This window comes from Rana temporaria, chromosome 8, assembly GCF_905171775.1.
Source record: "Rana temporaria chromosome 8, aRanTem1.1, whole genome shotgun sequence".
Lineage (NCBI taxonomy): Eukaryota > Metazoa > Chordata > Amphibia > Anura > Ranidae > Rana > Rana temporaria.
This window is the reverse complement of record NC_053496.1, coordinates 125,151,433-125,171,022: the sequence shown is the minus strand read 5'-3', so window position 1 is coordinate 125,171,022 and position 19,590 is coordinate 125,151,433. Positions and strand designations below refer to the sequence as shown.

The following is a 19,590-nucleotide window of genomic DNA, read 5'->3' as shown; positions in this document are numbered from 1 at the left end:
ATGCCCCATAGATTGTCTATGGCGTTCAGGTCAGGCAAGTTTTCTGGACAATCAAGCACAGTAATCCCACTGTCATTGAACCAGATTTTGGTGCTTTTGGCAGTGTGGGGCAAGTGCCAAGTCCTGCTGGAAAATGAAGTCAGCATCCCCATAGAGCTTGTCTGCGGAAGGAAGCATGAAGTGCTCCAAAATCTCCTGGTAGACGGCTGCGTTGACCCTGGACTTAATGAAGCCCAGTGGACCAACACCAGCAGATGACATGGCTCCCCATATCAACACGGACTGTGGAAACTTCACACTGGACTTCAAGCATCTTGCAGTGTGTGCCTCTCCATTCTTTCTCCATACTCTGGCTCCTTGGCTTCCAAATGAGGTGCAAAATTTGCTCTCATCAGAAAAGAGGACTTTGGACCACTGAGAACAGACCAGGTGTGTTTTTCTTTAGCCCAGGTAAGACGCTTCTGATGTTGTTTGTTATTCAGGAGTGGCTTGACAAGAGGAAGAAGACAATTGAAGCCCATGTCCAGGATCCGTCTGTGTGTGGTGACTCTTGATGCACTGCCTCCAGCCTCAGTCCACTCCTTGTGAACGTCCTCAACACTTTTGAATGGCCTTTTCCTGACAATCCTCTCCAGGCTGCGATCATCCCTGCTGCTTGTGCAACTTTTTCTTCCACACTTTTGCCTTCCACATAACTTTCTATTAATGTGCTTTGATACAGCACTTTGGGAACATCCAACTTCTTTTGCGATTACCTTTTCAGGCCTTCCCTCCTTATGGAGGGTGTCAATGATGGTTTTCTGCATGACTGTCAGGTCAGCAGTCTTTCCATTGATTGTGATGTCTACTGAACTAGACAGAGATCGTTTAAACTTTAAAGGCTCAGGAACCTTTTGCAGGTGTTATGATTTAATTAGCTGATTAGAGTGGGACACTTTGAGCCTAGAATATTGCACCTTTCATAATATTCAAATTTTCTGAGATTGTGGATTTGGGGTTTTCATGAGCTGTAAGCCATAATCATCACAATTATGACAAATCACAACTTGAACTATCTTGCTTTGCATATAATGAGTCTATCTCGTATATTAGTTTCACCTTTTAAATTGCATTAGTGAAATAAATGAACTTTTGCACGATATTCAAATTTTTCGAGTTTCACCTGTATTTAATGGGAGTTTAGTGACAGGAAGTGAGGGAAAAAATTACCCAGTGAGTTCACAGAGAACATTAAACCTGACAGATATTTGCAGCATCTAAAACCAAAATAAAAAACTTAATATATTGCAGCTTATCAGTCCTTGTGGTGGTGTGTGGTGGCTGCATTGTTTCCCCCCCCCCCCCCCCCCCAAGTTGTTTTTCCTTAATTTTCAACGAATTCTGTAAATAACAAACTTCCTGTCGCTGGATGGCTACGCTGACTCCTCCACTATCTATAGAGGGAGTCATGAATGCCACACAGACTGAAGTTTAAAACATGTCTGCCTTTGTTTATCTCAGGGCTTGACAAATCCCAGGCGCCAGGTCGCCATGACTACTAGAAATTGTGTCCTGGCACCTGGGCTTTTGTCATTGCGTGGTCGTCCAGTTCTGGGAGAGAGTCTATTGAGATTTTCCCAGAACCTCGCCCCCCGCGCACCCCTGGGACACTCATCAGGTGCACCGTAATTGCTGTGTAAGCTGATCACAGATTGAGGTAAAAGGCCAATCACAGCAGCCCTTTACCATGTGATGAGCCGTGTCCAATCACAGCTGGTTACATTTAAATAAATGGCAGTTATTGGCATTTCCTTTCCTCATCACTGTCACAGCATGAGGAAAGAAAGCAGATAGCCAGCTATCCTGTGACAGGGGACATTTTACACTGACAATTAGGTCACTGATCATCAGTGCAGCCCTCATAAGTGACCATCAGTGTGGCCCCATCATCGCACATCAGTAAAAAAAAATTACTTATTTGCAAAATTGAAAGGTTTCTTTTTCAAAATGTTCAGTCTTTTTTTCATTTATTTAGCAAAAAAAATCCCAAAGGTGATTAAATAGCAACAAAAGAAAGCTCTATTTGTGAAACTAATTATACAAAATTTCATAAGGGTACGGTGCTGCATGACCGCTCAATTGCCATTTAAATTGTGACAGCGCTGAAAGCTGACAATTGGCCTGGGCAGGAAGGGGATGAAAGTGCTCAGTAGGTAAGTGGTTAAAAAAATAAATGGCTCCTAAAATTTTTAGCTGACTCCTAGATTCAAAGCAAATTTGCCAAGCCCTGGTTTATCTCCATTATATGGTAGTTGATAGAATTTTTAGCTATTTTTAGTACAAAAAAAAAAAGATAACATTGTACTGCAATCTTTGCAGCTCACAGGAAGTAACAAGGACATGCATGCATTTCTGGTAAGCTAATCAGTTATTTCTGTAGTTGTTAAAAATGTTCTTACCTTAAAAAAACAAAGAAAACAAAAAAAAGTTAAAAAGAATGCAGCCACCACACCTAAGGACTGGTAAGCTACAATAAATTAAATGTTTGTTCTTGGTATTGGTTAGGATTTAAGTAAATCTGTTGCTCAGCCCTGCATGTGCAAAGTGCAGGTTCACATTATTGAACCAATGAAAATTTGAGTGGCAAAATTTGTGTAACAGCTTTATAAAAACAGTCCAGCTTGAATTTCTTTTAACGCTTCACTTCGGGATAAAACTTTTTCTCATCTCACCATCTCACCTTCCATCTTACAGGGATCTCCAAACTATGGCCCTCCAGCTGTTTTGGAACTACACGTCCCATGAGGCATTGGAAAACTCTGACATTCACAGGCATGACCAGGTATGATGGGAATTGTAGTTACTGAACAACTGGAGGGCCATAGTTTGGAGATCTCTGCTCCAACCCATCCTGACAGGTTTCCCCTCCCTTACCTTGTGAAGCCAGCAATACGCAACCAAATTCCTCATCCAGGTCCATACATGATGCTGGTTCTGGTGCAGGGGATCACTAATCCAATGCTGTGATTGTGCCTCAAGAACACCCATGTCCTCCCCCTGTGAGAGCATCAGTTCTCCTCTCTTCTGAGAGGATCCAGCCACCAGCCATCTAATAGGAAGTGTTAATCTCACTTAGGCAGTGACATGGACACCTGAAGAAGGACCCCAAGCAGCAAGTATACAACGTAGGGCAGGGATATGCAATTAGCGGACCTCCAGCTGTTGCCAAACTACAAGTCACATCATGCCTCTGCCTCTGGGTGTCATGCTTGATGCTGTCAGAGTCTCGCTATGCCTCATGGGACTTGTAGTTTGGCAACAGCTGGAGGTCCGCTAATTGCATATCCCTGACATAGGGGAATGCTTGGGGCTAAAGTGTCACATGACTACGGCTTAAAGCAGAACTAAGGTATAACAAAAATACTGAGCAGACAAGCTTTTTATTGCAGAAAAGATAAGAAATGTCTGTTCTGCAATACAGTAAACCTACCTACATTCCGGCACAATGCCTGTGTGCCAGGATGACTGCACTCCTGTGTATATGCAAGAGTGATGGCATCCCATGCTAGCCAGTCAACATGGCCAAAGACTGGCACCTGGAAAAAGCCAGGAAAGGGATGCCAGTGCTGGCGAATGACCTCACAGGTGTCTGACCATGGAAGTAGAGCGAGTATCACTGGGTTAGTTCCACTTTAATGCTCCTTTGTTCATGAAGGAATTCCAATCAATTAGATTATATGGTGGATATATTACAAAACATGAGGAGATAGAGAGATAGAGAGATAGATTCTCTCTCTCTCTGATACCATTTTTGTTTTACCAGCAAGTACAAAGTAATGATACCTTTGTGGATGAATGGGCTAAAACTGCACTAAAAGAATCCCTAGGCTCTGTGTGAACCCAGGCCGAAATCACTATGACAAGCCTGGGTTTACACAGGAAAAAAAAAAACTGCAAGCGATTCACACATGAATCGCAACATATTCCTGTTCAAATTGCATGGAATTCTTTGCAGTGCTATTTGAGCCCATTCATTTTGCACCCCAAAAGTATTGTTTTTTTAATTATATATATATATATATTATTATTCCCCATCAGAAGTTATCAATTGGAAAATAAATCCATAATTTAGGCCCCTTTCACACTGGGACGGGAGGCGCGGTGGCGGTATAACGCCGCTAAAAACAGTGGCACTTTACCGTCGGATTTGCCGCGGGATTCGGCCGCTAGCGGTGCGGTATTAACCCCCGCTAGCAGCCGATAAAGGGTTAATACCGCCTGCAATGCGCCTCTGCAGAGGCACATTGCGGGCGGTATTACCGCGGTTTCCCATTGTTTTAAATGTGAAGGAGCGGTATACATACCGCTCCAAAGATGCTACTTGCAGTAGATTTTTTTCTGTCCTGCTAGCGCATCGCCTCAGTGTGAAAGCCCTTCGGCTTTCACATTGAGGTTGCTGGGCAGGAGTTTTTCAGGCGGTATAATAGCCATTTTTAGCACTGTACCGCCTGAAAAACTCCTCAGTGTGAAAGGGGTCATAAAACATATATGAAACATATATGGACACCATGAGATACACAATGGAGTGATTTTACTGTTCTAATAGTAAAAACATTATCACACAATGTTAGCAAACTAGTAAACGCTGTTTCATGAGAATAGTACACTGTAAACAAAAGAAAATAAGACCCATTTCAATATAGCAATAAAATACAAACATTAGTAACTACCTGAAATGTATCTGCGACTCGATGAAGAAACTCAATAACAAAAAGTGGAGTCACCTCACTCTGAACGACTGCCACAAAGAACATGTTTTCTCTGTAAATGCTGATAAGGTAATGATGAGGGGTGGGAATGACGGGAGGAACATTCTCCACATCCGCTGCCTTCTCCTGAGCTTCAAAGAAATAATCGCACACAGAGCGACTCACTACGCTCTTCCAGTGTTTCTCTAAAAAGATGTCACCTGACCCATTGATGAGGAAGAGGCTGTGGATCATCTTCTGCAGGAAGAAGAAAAGTGGAAGGTATAAGTATATTTTATGAGCTGCATCAAGTTAACACAAAACTACATAAAACCGTATAAGAAAGACATGTAAACTAATTTTAGGTGTCATTAAACCCAAAATCTATTTTGTTGTCATTACCTGTAAAAATATGTTTTTTACCCTCTTGAATTGTGGTGCGAAGCAAGTACCTGAATGTCATGTGAACGTGGTATTGAGCACATAAAATAAAGTATTTGGAAAAAAGCAGCAACTACCGGTCACCTTCTCATATCCAGTTTGTGATTGGAGAATTGCAACAGACTGCTGCAACTGAAAAAGTCACCCCATGTGGATGCAGCACACCTGACTGATCCTTAGAGCCCTTTGCGCCGCTAGTTTTAACGGTGCTTGCGGGGGGGATTTTAACCCCCGCTAGCGGCCGAAGAAAAGGTTAATATCGCCTTTTGATTTCAATAGGCAGGGGTGGTGGAGGAGCGCCCCAAAAGATGCTGCTTGCAGGGCAGGGCAGGGCAGGACAGGACCCCCCCCCCCCCCCCCCCAACGTCCTGCCAGGGCAGCTCTCCAAAAGCACCGGAAAGAGAACTTGCATAAGGTAAATGGCGTCAAATTTATGACTTTTGTACAGCGGCAGCATTTGCTGGATAGGATAAACAGCTTGTTTTAGAATTGAAAAGGAAAAGCACATACAAAACAGATATTTCTGGTCTGGCTGTCATCTGGCAGGTTGAACCACCTTTTGGCTTTTAAATCATTCAGTCTCCATTTTTGCGATTTACTCATTAGCCCAGCTCTGCAGAAATCATCGTGCAAGGATACTTTTTCTGTTGCATTGTCCATTCCTCCCCATCTATTTTATGTTGTGTACTATTTATCAGAGAAAGTGGAATTATTTTATATATAGTTGGTGGCAGGGCTTTTTTTCTCAGAGAATAGGTGCAGGAACTCCCTCCTTCTGACTCACCTCTTGTGTCCACCCCCTACCCACCTCCAAGCACCATTCATTAGTTTCACCCCCTACCTACCTCTGAGCACCATTTCTTGGTTCCACCTCCGAGGCACCATTCTTTGGTTCCACCCCCTCCCCACCTCCAAGCACCATTTCTTTTCTCCACCCCCTACCAACCTCCAAGTACCATTCCTTTTCTCTACCCCCTACCCACCTTTGAGCACTTTTCCTTGGTTCCTACCCACCTCCGAGCACTATCTCTTGGTTCCACCTCCAAGCACCATTCATTGGTTTCAACCCCTACCCACCTTTGAGCACCATTCCTTGGTTCCACTCCTTACCCACCTCCGAGCACCGTTTCTTAGTTCCACCCCCTACCCCACCTCCGAGCATCATTACATACATTCAGAGCTGGAGGTGCCGGAACTGCGTTCAACCACGTTCCTGCTGAAAAAAAGCCCTGGTTGGTGGAAAGATCTAGTCACCAGTTAAGTATAAATCTAGTTCGAGATTAAAACCAGTGACCCTCACCTAAAAACTGAAATACAAGTTTTGAGTGGACACGACCTTATCAGCAATATTTCTAGGTTACAAATTACACAGGCTCATCTGAGGTCTAGTAAGGGACAGCAGATCACCTCAGAGGCTCTAGGCCCTGCCTACAAGACTGAGTCAAGAGGATTTCTCATGAAAGAACTTTGAACCTTGAACAATATGAACCTGTCAGATGGTTCTGATAAGCGCAGCCATCATTGAGACAGTTATTCTACAACTGCAAACACAGTACTGTAGTAATCAAGTAGTAACCCATATCTACAGAAACTATTGAAGGTTTCTAAAAATACATCACTAGGATAGCCTCAATGCACAAAGCTTTACACAAGCCTTAGAGTCGGTTCACACTGCAGCGGCACGACATCGGGGGCGACTCTGCAAGTCATCCTGAGGACGACTTCAGAGGCGATTTGCAAAACGACTTCTGTATAGAAGTCAGTGCAGGTCGCCCCAGCCGCCCCCGAAGTCATACAGGAACCTTTTTCTAAGTCCGAGCGACTTGCGTCGCTCCTATTAGAACGGTTCCATTGCATTCAATGGGACGCGACTCGTCAGGCGGCTGAGCCCCAGTGTGAACCGGGTCTAAGGCCTCATCTACTCTTGCGGCAAAGGGTGGTAAAAATAGGCAGTGGAGCTGCAGCTTTAAGCGGAACTTCACCTAAAAGAGGGAAGTTCCCCTTGTTTACATCCCCCCCCCCACTGCCACATTTGGCACTTTATTTATTGGGGGGGGGGGACGAGAGAGAGAACTTGGTTTTGACAGGTACCCGCTCCTACTTTCGATCAGATCGCTAGAGTGATCTGATCGGAAGTTCGGCACCCCTCCCCCCCACACTCTTCTGTGGCACGTCAGAGGTCCCAGAAGACTGTGTGACCATTCAGAAAGTGCAGCGCGCCTCACCCCCTTGTGACTTCAAAGACAGTTTCCCTTAGTTAAGATGCTGGCGCCTTGACCTAAAGAAGTCAATTGAAGAATCGGTTTGGGTGAGGACATCGCTGGATCACTGCATAGTGTAAACAAGCCCTAAGTCACTTTATTTTCAACCATGTGACTGTAATATTTTAAAGCCAGTCAAAGATTGTGCGAATTAGAGATTCTAATCATGTATGGGCAAGCTGATTGTACACAAGTCGATTGATGAATACAACCAGCAGGTCGGATTTTTAGGATGCAAATATTGCCAGCGGCTATAGCCACTAGCTATAATCACTGTGTTCTCCCGGCAGCGACAGTTCCCTGTGCCCACACAAGAACACAATAGCTCCACAGGAGGGATTTCCCCCATCAACACCGACTGTGTTGATAGGGGGGAAAAAAATCAAGCGATTTCTCTTTCCTGCAGCATGTGGATCCAGGAAAGGAAACCATATCATCTATAGCCGGTGTTCTGTTGAGAAGTGCCCCCACATCGAATAGTGCCCCGTGACGGACTGCGCATGCACCGTACGTCACAGCACAATAGCTGATTTGCCGATCAGTTGGGCTGACACAACCATGGTGCATGCGCATATGGTAGGAGGCATTGCTCGATGGGAGATACCATTTCAAAGGCACAATTTAAACCTATACAAACAGTGGGGGGAGACCGTAGTTCTAAGACTGTGCATCGCTGCTGCTGGGAGGGCAGCTAGTGACTATGTTGAAGGGCCGGTTTTGTCCGTGTTGCATCCCGACCTTTCACACAGACAAAACCGGCCGTTCAACACAGCAAACCTGCCCTGCAACACAGACAAAACTGGACCATCAGCATACTGTAAAGCTGCCCTGCAACAGCAAGACACAACGTGAGAACTACGGTCTCCTCCCGCTGTTTGTATAGGTTTCAATTGTGCCCGTGAAATGGTATCTCACAACGAGAGATCCCTCCTACGATGTGCGCTTGCGCCCTGGTCAAGTCACTCCAGCTGGAGTGCGACCCCACCCTGTGCATGCGCGGGCACTATTTGATGGGGGCACTTGGATAGAACACCGGCTTAACTCTGAGAATTTTCAGTCCAGCTCAATCTTCTTTTCACAATAAGTATTCCTATCTTGTTGGGTGCGTTTTGTGAACTCCGGGATAATCAAATATTGTCTAACATACAAGAGGCATTAATATTCTTCCTTGAATCTTGGCGTATTTCCTAAAGATCTGTGCAGTAATCCAGTGCAAATATGTAAAAGAACGGTCACTGTTGTGCAGACTGGTCTCGCTCTCTGCCCAGGCTATTTGCAGCACAGTGAGGATGTCCCTACGTTTACAAGCTAATATACAGCGTGTGTTTGCAAAGGCATTGGGTGCACACAAAGTGGATTTAAATCATTTGTGGCTATTGAGGAAAACATTTTCATGAAAGTTTTTTTTTTTTTGTGTCTGGAGTTCAGCTTTAAGCCTGAAGTGTCCAAGATTAATCATAGAAATATGATTCTATTTATAAGAAAAAAAGTCTGAAATCAAATCTATTTTAATCAGCACAGTGGGAAACCTGATCGGCTCCAGGAAAATCAGACGCGTTTTATATTTAGGAACATATTGTTTATATTTAGACACATGCTGCTCCGGGGAAGAGTAATCAATTTTAGAATCATATTCTGTTGCATTTACGCCTAGCACAATTAGAGAAAAGACATCTGCGATCTGAAACGCTATAAAAACTAACATTAGATACAGTATTTTGAGATGAGACATTATTGAACATGAACAATAAAAATATATATATATTTAAATCTATTTTAATTTAGTTGGTCCAAGATACAATACTATAAGTATCGCACAAATACAAAACATGTTTCTAAACTAATCAAAACGTAACGCAAAGCCTGTTTGAAATGAACAAAAAACCTGCTGGCACAGACCATTAGTGTTCAATGGACACGGGCAATTTGGCTCATACAGCGTAAAAACTGAGGTTTCTGGACGCAAGGGAGGCACAGATGAAGTAATATAGTTCATTACCAGCAGCCTGCGTAATCAATGACAGGCTAAATTACGCAGTGGCTGTACACTGTTCCAAATACTACTCATGTTTAGGGAGCATGCGTTAAGGGATGTATAACGCGGACACAGTCCTGTGAGTACTGGCCAGAACAGTGTCCTGTCCCTGCATACTTCAGCCTGTCATTGATATTGACAGCTGCACCTGTGCCTCTGTTGCATCCAAAAACGCAGTTATTTTATGCACCGCAAGCAAAACTGCCCGTTTGCATGAGCCCTTAAAGCAGAGTTTCACCCAAAAATGGAACTTGCGCTTTAAAGAGCAGGTGACCCCCTGACATGCCACATTGCATGTAATCATTTTAGAGGGTTTCAACTCCCACTTCCTCCTGGGGCTCCGGAAGGAAGTTCCTTCCCCCCCCCCCTCTCTGCAATCATCTGGGACACGTCACAGGTCCCAGATGATAACCCGGCCAATTACGGCGCGTGGTGCGGCATGCGCAGTGCGTGCTCGGCTGTGAAGCCAGCCGGGAGCCCACAGTCATGATGCCGCCACTGCAGATAGGAGGGGGTGGGGGGGAGCGGGGTTTTTGTACGCCCGCATCGCTTGGACAGGTAAGCGTCCAATTAATAAAAGTCGGCAGCTAATGCTATACTTTTTGTAGCTGCTGACTTTTACATGGGTGGAACTCCGCTTTAAGCCCTGTTTACGTGTGCTTAAGTGGCTCGAGAGACATTTGCCAGTACAAAAAAAAAAATTAAATACCGGACAATATTTTGCCAGTATGCATGTCGGTCTGTTCAACAGAAGCCAGGCGTTCGACCCGGCTTCTGTCAGATGTGCATGCTGGAAAACCAGCAGCCGACCGACTCCTGATCAGCGCTCTCAGCCAATGGCAGAGAGCACTGATCAGAGTGTGGGGGCTGTCCCCCTGTCAGAAAACAACAGCTCAGCGGGGGAAATAGCTGGACTAACCTTGCATGGTTAGTACAGCGGCTCCCGACCAGAGCTGTCAGTTTTATATTTCATGCAACCGTGGGGTTGCATGAAAAAATAAATAAAATAAAAAACACTATAGTGTGTGCCAGGCTTTTAGTCTGAGTGAACTGATGTGCTTGTAATGAGCCCGAAGACATGTGTAAGGTCGGAATCACACTAGTGCGGTGCAAATTTCAGCTCTCTTATCTCTGCAGAGAGATAAGAGAAGTGTTCAGCAGATCCATTGCGTTTTAGCTGCAGATTAGCTGCGAATTTGGAGACCTGGGAGAGGGGAGGGGAGGGGGGGGGGAAGTGTATTGAGCTGAATGAGACAAATCCTGAAGAGAAATGAACAAATCTGCGAATCAGCTGCATACCCATAGAAGATAATGGGCCTGAATTCGCACCTGAGCCGCACCGCAATGCCTAAAATACGCACACGTTTTTTCTGCAATGCGCAGTGCGAATGCATTGCACATATGTGAACCAGCCTCATTGAAAACAATGTAGTTAGAAATGTTCTGCGTATTGGATGCGGTTTAAGCCGCACTAAATTCGCATAGGTGTGAATCCAGCCTAAGATGCAAACACCCATCTACAAATATAATTAAAAATTCTAGAACAAATTATCAGAATTTCGGATCCGAATTTCTTACAACGGTCGGAAACGTTTGATAAGAGATAACAAATTGATAAGATTATTTAACCAGTTCCCGACCCCCGCATGTACATATGCGTCCACAATATGGCACGTACAGGCACATGGGCGTACACGTACGTCCTCGCCTATTAGCGGGTGGGGGGTCCGATCGGGACCCCCCCCCGCTACATGCGGAGGTCGGGTCCGCTCGGGGAGCGATCCGGGACCACGGCGCGGCTATTTGTTTATAGCCGCTCCGTCGCGATCGCTCCCCGGAGCTGAAGAACGGGGAGAGCCGTGTGTAAACACGGCTTCCCCGTCCTTCACTATGGCGGCGCATCGATCGCGTCATTCCCTTTATAGGGAAGACACGATCGATGACGTCATTCCTACAGCCACACCCCCAAACAGTTGTAAACACATACTAGGTGCACCCTAACTCCTACAGCGCCACCTGTGGTTAACTCCCAAACTGCAACTGTCATTTTCACAATAAAGAATGCAATTTAAATGCATTTTTTGCTGTGAAAATGACAATGGTCCCAAAAATGTGTCAAAATTGTCCGAAGTGTCCGCCATAATGTCGCAGTCACGAAAAAAATTGCTGATCGCCGCCATTAGTAGTAAAAAAAAAAAAAATAATAAAAATGCAATAAAACTATCCCCTATTTTGTAAACACTATAAATTTTGCGCAAACCAATCGATAAACGCTTATTGCGATTTTTTTTACTAAAAATAGGTAGAAGAATACGTATCGGCCTAAACTGAGGAAAAAAAATGTTTTTATATATGTTTTTGGGGGATATTTATTACAGCAAAAAGTAAAAAATATTGCTTTTTTTTCAAAATTGTCGCTCTATTTTTGTTTATAGCGCAAAAACTAAAAACCGCAGATGTGATCAAATACCACCAAAAGAAAGCTCTATTTGTGGGGGAAAAAGGACGCCAATTTTGTTTGGGAGCCACGTCGCACGACCGCGCAATTGTCTGTTAAAGCGACGCAGTCCCGAACTGTAAAAACACCTTGGGTCTTTAGGCTGCATATTGGTCCGGGGCTTAAGTGGTTAAATAATGCTGATAATATTTACCTACATGTCTAAATAATTTTATAAAGATAACTATTAGATGAGAGCTCCATGAATGAACTTTGGAAAGGACAGCGGGAGGCGAGTCTAATGCGTGAATTACCTTTGCTGTGGTTATCTGAAAAAACAAAAAACTGTTGAAATCTGTGACCAGAGTGCAGCAATGCCATTAGCGAAATGCACAGGGCCTTGCTACTTTCTGAATGGAATTACTTGTTCCAATAGATTCATATATGAGGTCACCATTTTCAGCAATGAGTTCCAATAAAAAAAAAAAATAATAATTAGCAGGGCCTGAAACATAATGCATACAGACCAGAATCTGCTGCACTCCAGTCTGTTTTTAGAGAGCCTGCTCTTGGGGTAAGAGCAATTAAAACACAGCAACAATGTCCTTTTCAAAGTTATTATCTAGAGATCTCTTAGAACAAGTGCACCTTTGTTATAAAAAATAAATATTTGCGGTTATGAAATTTTTCATACCCAGTTAAAAAAGGAACTACACTAAAAAAGAGATATTTACTATGTTATAGGGAAAATCTAGAAATGTTAATTGGGCCTAGGCAGCGTCCTGAAATATCTTTTGTCTTCAATTCCTCCTAAAAAAGTGCAGTGCATTTCCAGGTATGCGAGGGTGCCTAGGCACTCCTGTCCCTTCAATCTCAAAGCTGTATATTTGCAGTTTGAGATCCAAGGCACTGCTACTGACAGCCTAGCTCATGGGATTTGGAGTAAAATCTGGTGATGTCACTACTGTGCTGCTCATTATTAGACATGTGCGGTTTGTTTCGTATGAAATCGAAAATTTGTATGAATTTCCGAAAACTCGTACATTTCGGAAGCATCCGAAATACGAATTGCTATGCTTCTGAATTTTATAAAATAGGAAATTTCGTTGACGAATTTCCGATCCGAATTTCTTACAATGGTTGGAAACGTGACTGGTATTTTGTTGACCAATCAGAGGTTTTCTTCTGCTGCTGAGTGAGGGTTGGGAAAATTACCTTTTTTAATATGGGAGTGGGAGAAAATTCGTATTCAATGATTTCACAGTAACAGTGCATTTTTATAGCATTTTCGCTGTCAAAATGACAATGGTCCCAAATTGTGTCAAAAGTGTCCGCCATAATGTCGCAGTCACGAAGAAAATCGCTGATCGCTGCCATTACTAGTAAAAAAAAAAATTATAAAAATGCCAAAAAACTATCCCCCATTTTGTAAACGCTATAACTTTTGCGCAAACCAATCAATAAACGCTTATTGTGATTTTTTTCCAAAAATATGTAGAAGAATACGTATCGGCCTAAACTGAGGAAAACAAAAAAAAGTTTTTTTATATATTTTTTGGGGATATTATAGCAATAAGTAAAAAATATTGCATTTTGTTTAATTGTCGCAGAGGTGATCAAATACCACCAAAAGAAAGCTCTATTTGTGGGAGAAAAAAAAAAAAAAAAAAAGACGCCAATTTTGTTTGAGAGCCACGTCGCACGACCGTGCAATTGTCAGTTAAAGCGACGCATGCCGAATTGCAAAAAGGGGCCAGGTCCTTTACCTGCATAATGGTCCGGGTCTTAAAGCGGAGGTTCACCCTAAATTTTGACTTTGGCTGAATTTAACCACTACCCATCGATAAAACATAATCCGTTTTTTTTTTTTTTTTTAATCGCGATCTTTACCTTAGTAATCCAGCATTTTCTGGTCTGTCAATCACTATTCCCTGCGGGAGTGGCCGTGTATCTAATTTTCCCCCGACCAGCGCTATGTCTCCTGGGAGTGAGTCATTAGAATCCCAGGAGACGCGTTGTGCTGTAATCCTGTCTTCACAACGGGGCGTGACCTACGCCGGCCGTTGTGATGGCAACAGTGCAGCGTTGACGGCGACGCTCGCCGTCAACACTGCACATGTGCGGGATAGAGCGGTGAATGCTGGGACGTCAGCATTCACTGTATCCCGGAAGGACAAGCTGCTGGGCTTCACAGTGCCCACAGTAAAGATGGAAACGGCCATCTCGGGATTTTAAAACATATCCTTTTCGGGAGAAATGAAATGCAGCGGGCTGAAAGACTGGGAGACACGAGTGCTTATTTGAACAAGGTAAGAGCGGCAGAGGCATTAAAAAAAAAAAAAAAAAAGAAAGCCTGTGGAACCCCTGCTTTAAGCGGTTAAAGACACAGTGCAGAAAAAGGCATGGCAAGTCAGCAAAGGATGGTAAAATAAAAAAAGTTGTGTGCTGTCCCCTTCAAGCTATATCACATAATCATAAATCAACCATGCATAATGCACAATAAATATAAATACAAAATTGGTTAAAAACAATCCACAAACCAAAAGTGTCCAAAAAAATGTAATATCCAACTAAAAATGATTAATAAACATGCTGTCTCTCTCTCCAGTGCTTCACCACTAATACACACTTTTCACCGATTAAACAGATGATTTGGAACAGGAGGGCTAACAACGCATGATTGTATCAGAATGATCATAACAACAAAAATTGCTCACTGCCATAAGAAGTTTCTCAGACGGGTTAGACAATACCTGGTGTAGTAGTTAAAAACACCCACATTTTATTTTAAAAGAAAAGGTACTCACAATCCAAAAGCTACAGAGAACATATAAAACAGCTACGATCAGCAGAGCGGGCATAATGATGTCACTGCTAGGCTCCGTCCGACACGTTTCATCACAAATAGACTATAGTCTATTTTTTTATTTTGAGTATAGCTTTGAAAAGAATAAGGCGATAGAGGGTAGAGACAGAAAGTTTGCATGCCTCAAAATATACTTGTTTCTGTAGGAAAATTAGCGTCCGTTTATTTCCTGGAGGACTATAAACATCTAGCAGGGTGCCAGAAATGTTATAGGGGACAGGACAACTTTACCGCATAAAAGGGACGATAGATGGGGCCCATGTACCATCAAATTTTGGGTCCCTCAGCAGGGCACACTGCAAATGGGTCTTCCAGCATGGCAAGGACCCAAAAACACACAGCCAAGGAAACAAAGGAGTGGCACATTAAGGTCCGGGACCTTAATCCCATAGAAATACAGTGGAGGGAGCTAAAGGTTCGAGTTACCAAAGGTCAGCCTCAAAACTTTAATGACTTGGATATGCAAAGAGGAGTGGGACAAAATCCCTCCTGAGATGTGTGCAAACCTGGTGGCCAACTACAAGAAAAGTCAAACCTCTGCGATTGCCAACAAGGGTTTTGCCACCAAGTACCAAGTCATGTTTTGCGAAGGGGAAATACTTATTTCACGCATTAAAATGCAAATCAATTTATAACTTTTTTTTTTTTAAATTTGCTTTTCTGGATATTTTTGTTGTGAATATTTTTCTGTCTCTCAACTGTTAAAATAAACCTACCATTAAAATTATAGACTGATACATTTCTTGTCAGTGGGCAAACGTACAAAATCAGCAGGGGATCAAATACTTTTTTCCCTGTACAAACCAGTTCATTTGTGTAATGATGATTCTAAGGAAGTCTGTATTAAAAAACAATCTTGATTATGTGCATTTACTCTTCTGAAAAAGGAGCTGTAAAAATCACTCTGGATGCTTTCCTCTGCTAATTGCTCATCATTGTTTGGACGCCTGCCATGAGAATGCAGCGATTCCTCAAAATCGCCCTCCAGCTTTGCTTCACTGATTCTTTTTGAACGCCTTCCAAGTTGTTGCTTGTGGCCACAGCTTTTCCACATTCCATTCTTGCACTTTGAAGCCCTTCTATCCCAGGCTACTCTGATATTATCTATTGCACTCCTCACATAATAGTCTTTCCTAAATTGCCTCATATATTGTTTATCTTCATTATCAGTTTCCAGTGTTTCCTGAATGTGTGTAGTAAGTAGTCAGCCTTGAAATTCAAGATTACTGCCTGCAATGGTTGTACTGAAGAAGGAGTGATCCCGGAGGAAGGTGAACCACTTTAACAAATATGAAGATTTGGGTTTAGATTTTCAGGGTAGCTTGGAGCAGTACAAGGAATACATCGTGCTACAGTAATGGCCAAGGTGCTTCACAGATGGGCATAAATGAGAAACTAGCCAGTTTTAGAAAATATCATAGGCCATCCAAGCCATTTTGTTTTATTCCCAAATCACTGGTATTTAAGAATGATAAACAACTTGTCCTCTGCCTTGGGACACAAAAAAGTTTCTTCAAGGAGGGGGGAAAAAATATTTAATAAAAAAAAAAAAAAATAGGAAAAATCATCCCCTTCGGAAAACAGCCTGTCCAACCCCTCATGTCCGGCTGATGAATATAAATAAGAAGATGAGAGTAGCGCCAATTTAGGTGGATGTACCTGTACGTCCACATCAGAAGCTTGTTTGCGGCTCCTAGAGCACACACCGTAAGCCCAGTGAAACCCAGTTGTCCTGTACCATGTGATCAGTACAGTGTCAGTACAGCTCAGTGCAGACATGCGGTCTAGTAGACGGACGTGTGTCATCGGAGCTCTGACCTTCTGACTACAGCTTAGTCGTCCAGGAATCCAGCCCCTGACATCCAGTGTAGCCATCCAGGGACTCTTCACTCTACCCCTGCTCTCCCCTGCTGGGTAGCTGCCGGTCCATGCCTAGGTCCCCCCCTCTAGGCAGCCTCCTGTAGATCCTCTCCTCCACCCACAGCCTGCGGCCGTCTGCTCTATGCCGGATAGACCGCGGCTGCGGCCTACCCCCCTGCCACCCAAGGACTCCGCTTTGCCTTCCTTCCTCCCCGCCATCCTCTTCCCCAAGCAGGCCCTCTCGCTGGGTCCCACCCCTAAGCATTCTCCAAACACCTGAGGGCCTCTTGAAGCCGCAGTGATAGTGACCTGGTCCCGCAGGATAGCCCGGGGCTCCGGCCCCAGCGGCCATCTTGGTCCACCCTCAGCAACAAGGAGTCTCTTCTCCCGACTCCCCCAGACACTGTTCACTGGTCACACACCACTGGACTGCCTGCTACTAGCCAGCTACCCTCAAACCCCTTAGGACCATTCACCGGTGACAACCTGAAGGTCATACAGGGGATCTGGGCCTGGTAAGTAGCGGCCATCTTGCTACACCCGGGCTTCTCACCATCAGCTCCCTGTTTAGCCTCTGCCACCTCTTTTTTGCTCCGAACCCCCATCCTCCTCAGCCGCATCACCATCCGCCTCTACATTCTCAGCATCCGAACATCACCATCAGCTCCTCATCTCAGATTGCTGCCTTGGTAACCTGACATTAGGTAAGTGCCCAGGGACCACAATTCTAGGAAGTTGATGCAGGCAGATCGCCTCTCGGGGGGTCAGGAAGTAATTTTTTCCACTGCGGCAGCTGATTGGCTTGTGCGCCGCAGGGTTTTTCCGCCTTCCTCTGGATCAACTAGGGGGTTTAGATTCTGGGTAGTGTGGGATAGATTGGAGTTCCACCATCCTTAACAAAGCATTACAGACAGCAGAAATAGTCGCTCTGAGACGCAGAGCACTCATTCGCAAAAACAACTCGAGCTGGTTCAACGACGCTCTTACATTGCTGAAGCAAGAACGCAGACGGGCGGAAGGAGCCTGGAGGAGAAACACAACAAAGGAAAAAAAAACACATTATCTACAAAACTACTTACCAAGAAATACCACAAAGAAATCTTCAAAGCAAAGAAAGAATATTTCTGCAATACCATCTCAAAAGCCCTAAACCGCCCCCGAGAACTTTCCAAACTAGTCGCTCAGACTATGAACCCCACCTGTCTAGAATCGCCAGCAAATGAAACACAAGAATTCTGCAATAAACTATCTGATTTTTTTTTTATTCACAAAATCGAAAACATCCGTGAAATAATTCATCAGAAAAAACAAAATCAACCTCATCCAGCCAAAGTAAGAAAAAAAAAAATCAAAATAAATATTCCTCAATCCTCGCAATTCACGCTGCTACCAATGGACACTAAAGGCATCATCAAAAATCTTCAAGATACTACAGCACCAAACGACATCATTGCCACAAAACTCATGAAAGAATGTGCCGATATTGTGGCACCCACCATAACACATCTCATAAACCAATCATTCAAAAAAGGCATTGTTCCAAATTCACTCAAGCAAGGCATAACCAAACCCTTCCTAAAGAAAGCCAACCTCGACCCCAAAGACCTAAACTGCCGCAGACCGATAACAAGCCTGATCACCATCTCCAAGATCATGGAGAAAGCAGTAGTACAACAGCTACAACTCCATCTGGACTCCCACAAACTCCTGGACCCACTACAATCAGGTTTCCGCCCAGGACACGGGACTGAAACGGCACTTCTCAAAATATGGGATGGCGCTCTCGAAGCAGTGGACGAAGGAGAATCGGGTTTCCTAGTGCTGCTGGACCTAAGTGCAGCTTTCGACACAGTAGACCACAAAATTCTTCTTGCGCGTCTCACAGAAGTAGGTGGAGTCGCAGACTCAGATCTACCATGGTTCGCATTATTCTTGGAAAAATCGATCCCAGACAGTGAAACTAGGAGCCTTCACGTCAGAAGCCTGCACCGTCACATGCGGAGTCCCTCAAGGATCGCCCCTGTCGCCAGTGCTCTTCAACATCTACCTCCGCCCACTCCTCACAATCATCAGCAAACAAGACCTGCTCTACCACTCCTACGCGGAAGACACTCAACTTTACCTTCACATCACCAACAAAAAAAGATCAATATCACGAATTAAAAAAATGCCTGACATTGATATAAAATTGGATGACAGAGAGCTCCCTCAAACTCAATGGATCCAAAACAGAACTTTTCTTCTCCACGCAAACCAGAAGACAAAGCCTAGGACGACTTGGATTCCTCCCACCATCTTTGGACAAACCATCACCCCAAGCACTAAAGTAAAAAGCCTCGAAGTCATCTTTGACTTAGACATGTCTATAGATGCACAAATAGGATCGGTGGTCAGTGGATCTCTCTATCTTCTCCGCCTGCTGCGTAGACTTATCCCCTTCACCCCCAAAGAAGACACAGCAGTAGTAGTTGGAACACTAATCAATTCCAGACTCGACTACGCAAATTCCCTCTACCTAGGACTACCGAAATACCAGATTGCTCATCTACAAGTTGTCCAGAACACTGCAGCCAGACTGGTAGTGGGTAAAAAACCCTTGGAACCAATCTCCCCGGTCATGAGGACCCTCCACTGGCTAGCCATAAAGGATCGAGTGACATTCAAGACCCTCTGGATCACCCACAAATGCACGCAAGGAACCGCGCCGCAATACTTATGTGAGAAAATAAAAACACTACACCCCAAATCAGGCCCTCCGATGAACTAATCAGAACCTCTTCCACATCCCCAAATCTCGCTACAAAACGAAAGGAGAACGAAGATTCACTGTCCAAGGACCTCGGTTATGGAACGCTCTACCTTCAGACATTCGAATGAAGGAAAACCATCGGGCCTTCAGAAAAAATAAAAATTAAGACCTATCTATTTATTTTTTTAAAAGCCTTTGGCGTGTGTAACACACC

General features: G+C 44.1%; 1 protein-coding gene across 1 annotated transcript in view; it reads right to left on the bottom strand.

The window, feature by feature from the left end:
- The window catches only part of AP3M1 (adaptor related protein complex 3 subunit mu 1), a 79,155-nt gene that overhangs the window by 44,949 nt on the left and 14,616 nt on the right, over window positions 1–19,590 (bottom strand). Inside the window, exon 2 of the mRNA XM_040320661.1 lies at window positions 4,710–4,985. Within this exon, the coding sequence (XP_040176595.1) occupies window positions 4,710–4,982 (273 nt within the window). The 5' untranslated portion in view covers window positions 4,983–4,985. The remainder of the gene's footprint in view (window positions 1–4,709; window positions 4,986–19,590) is intronic.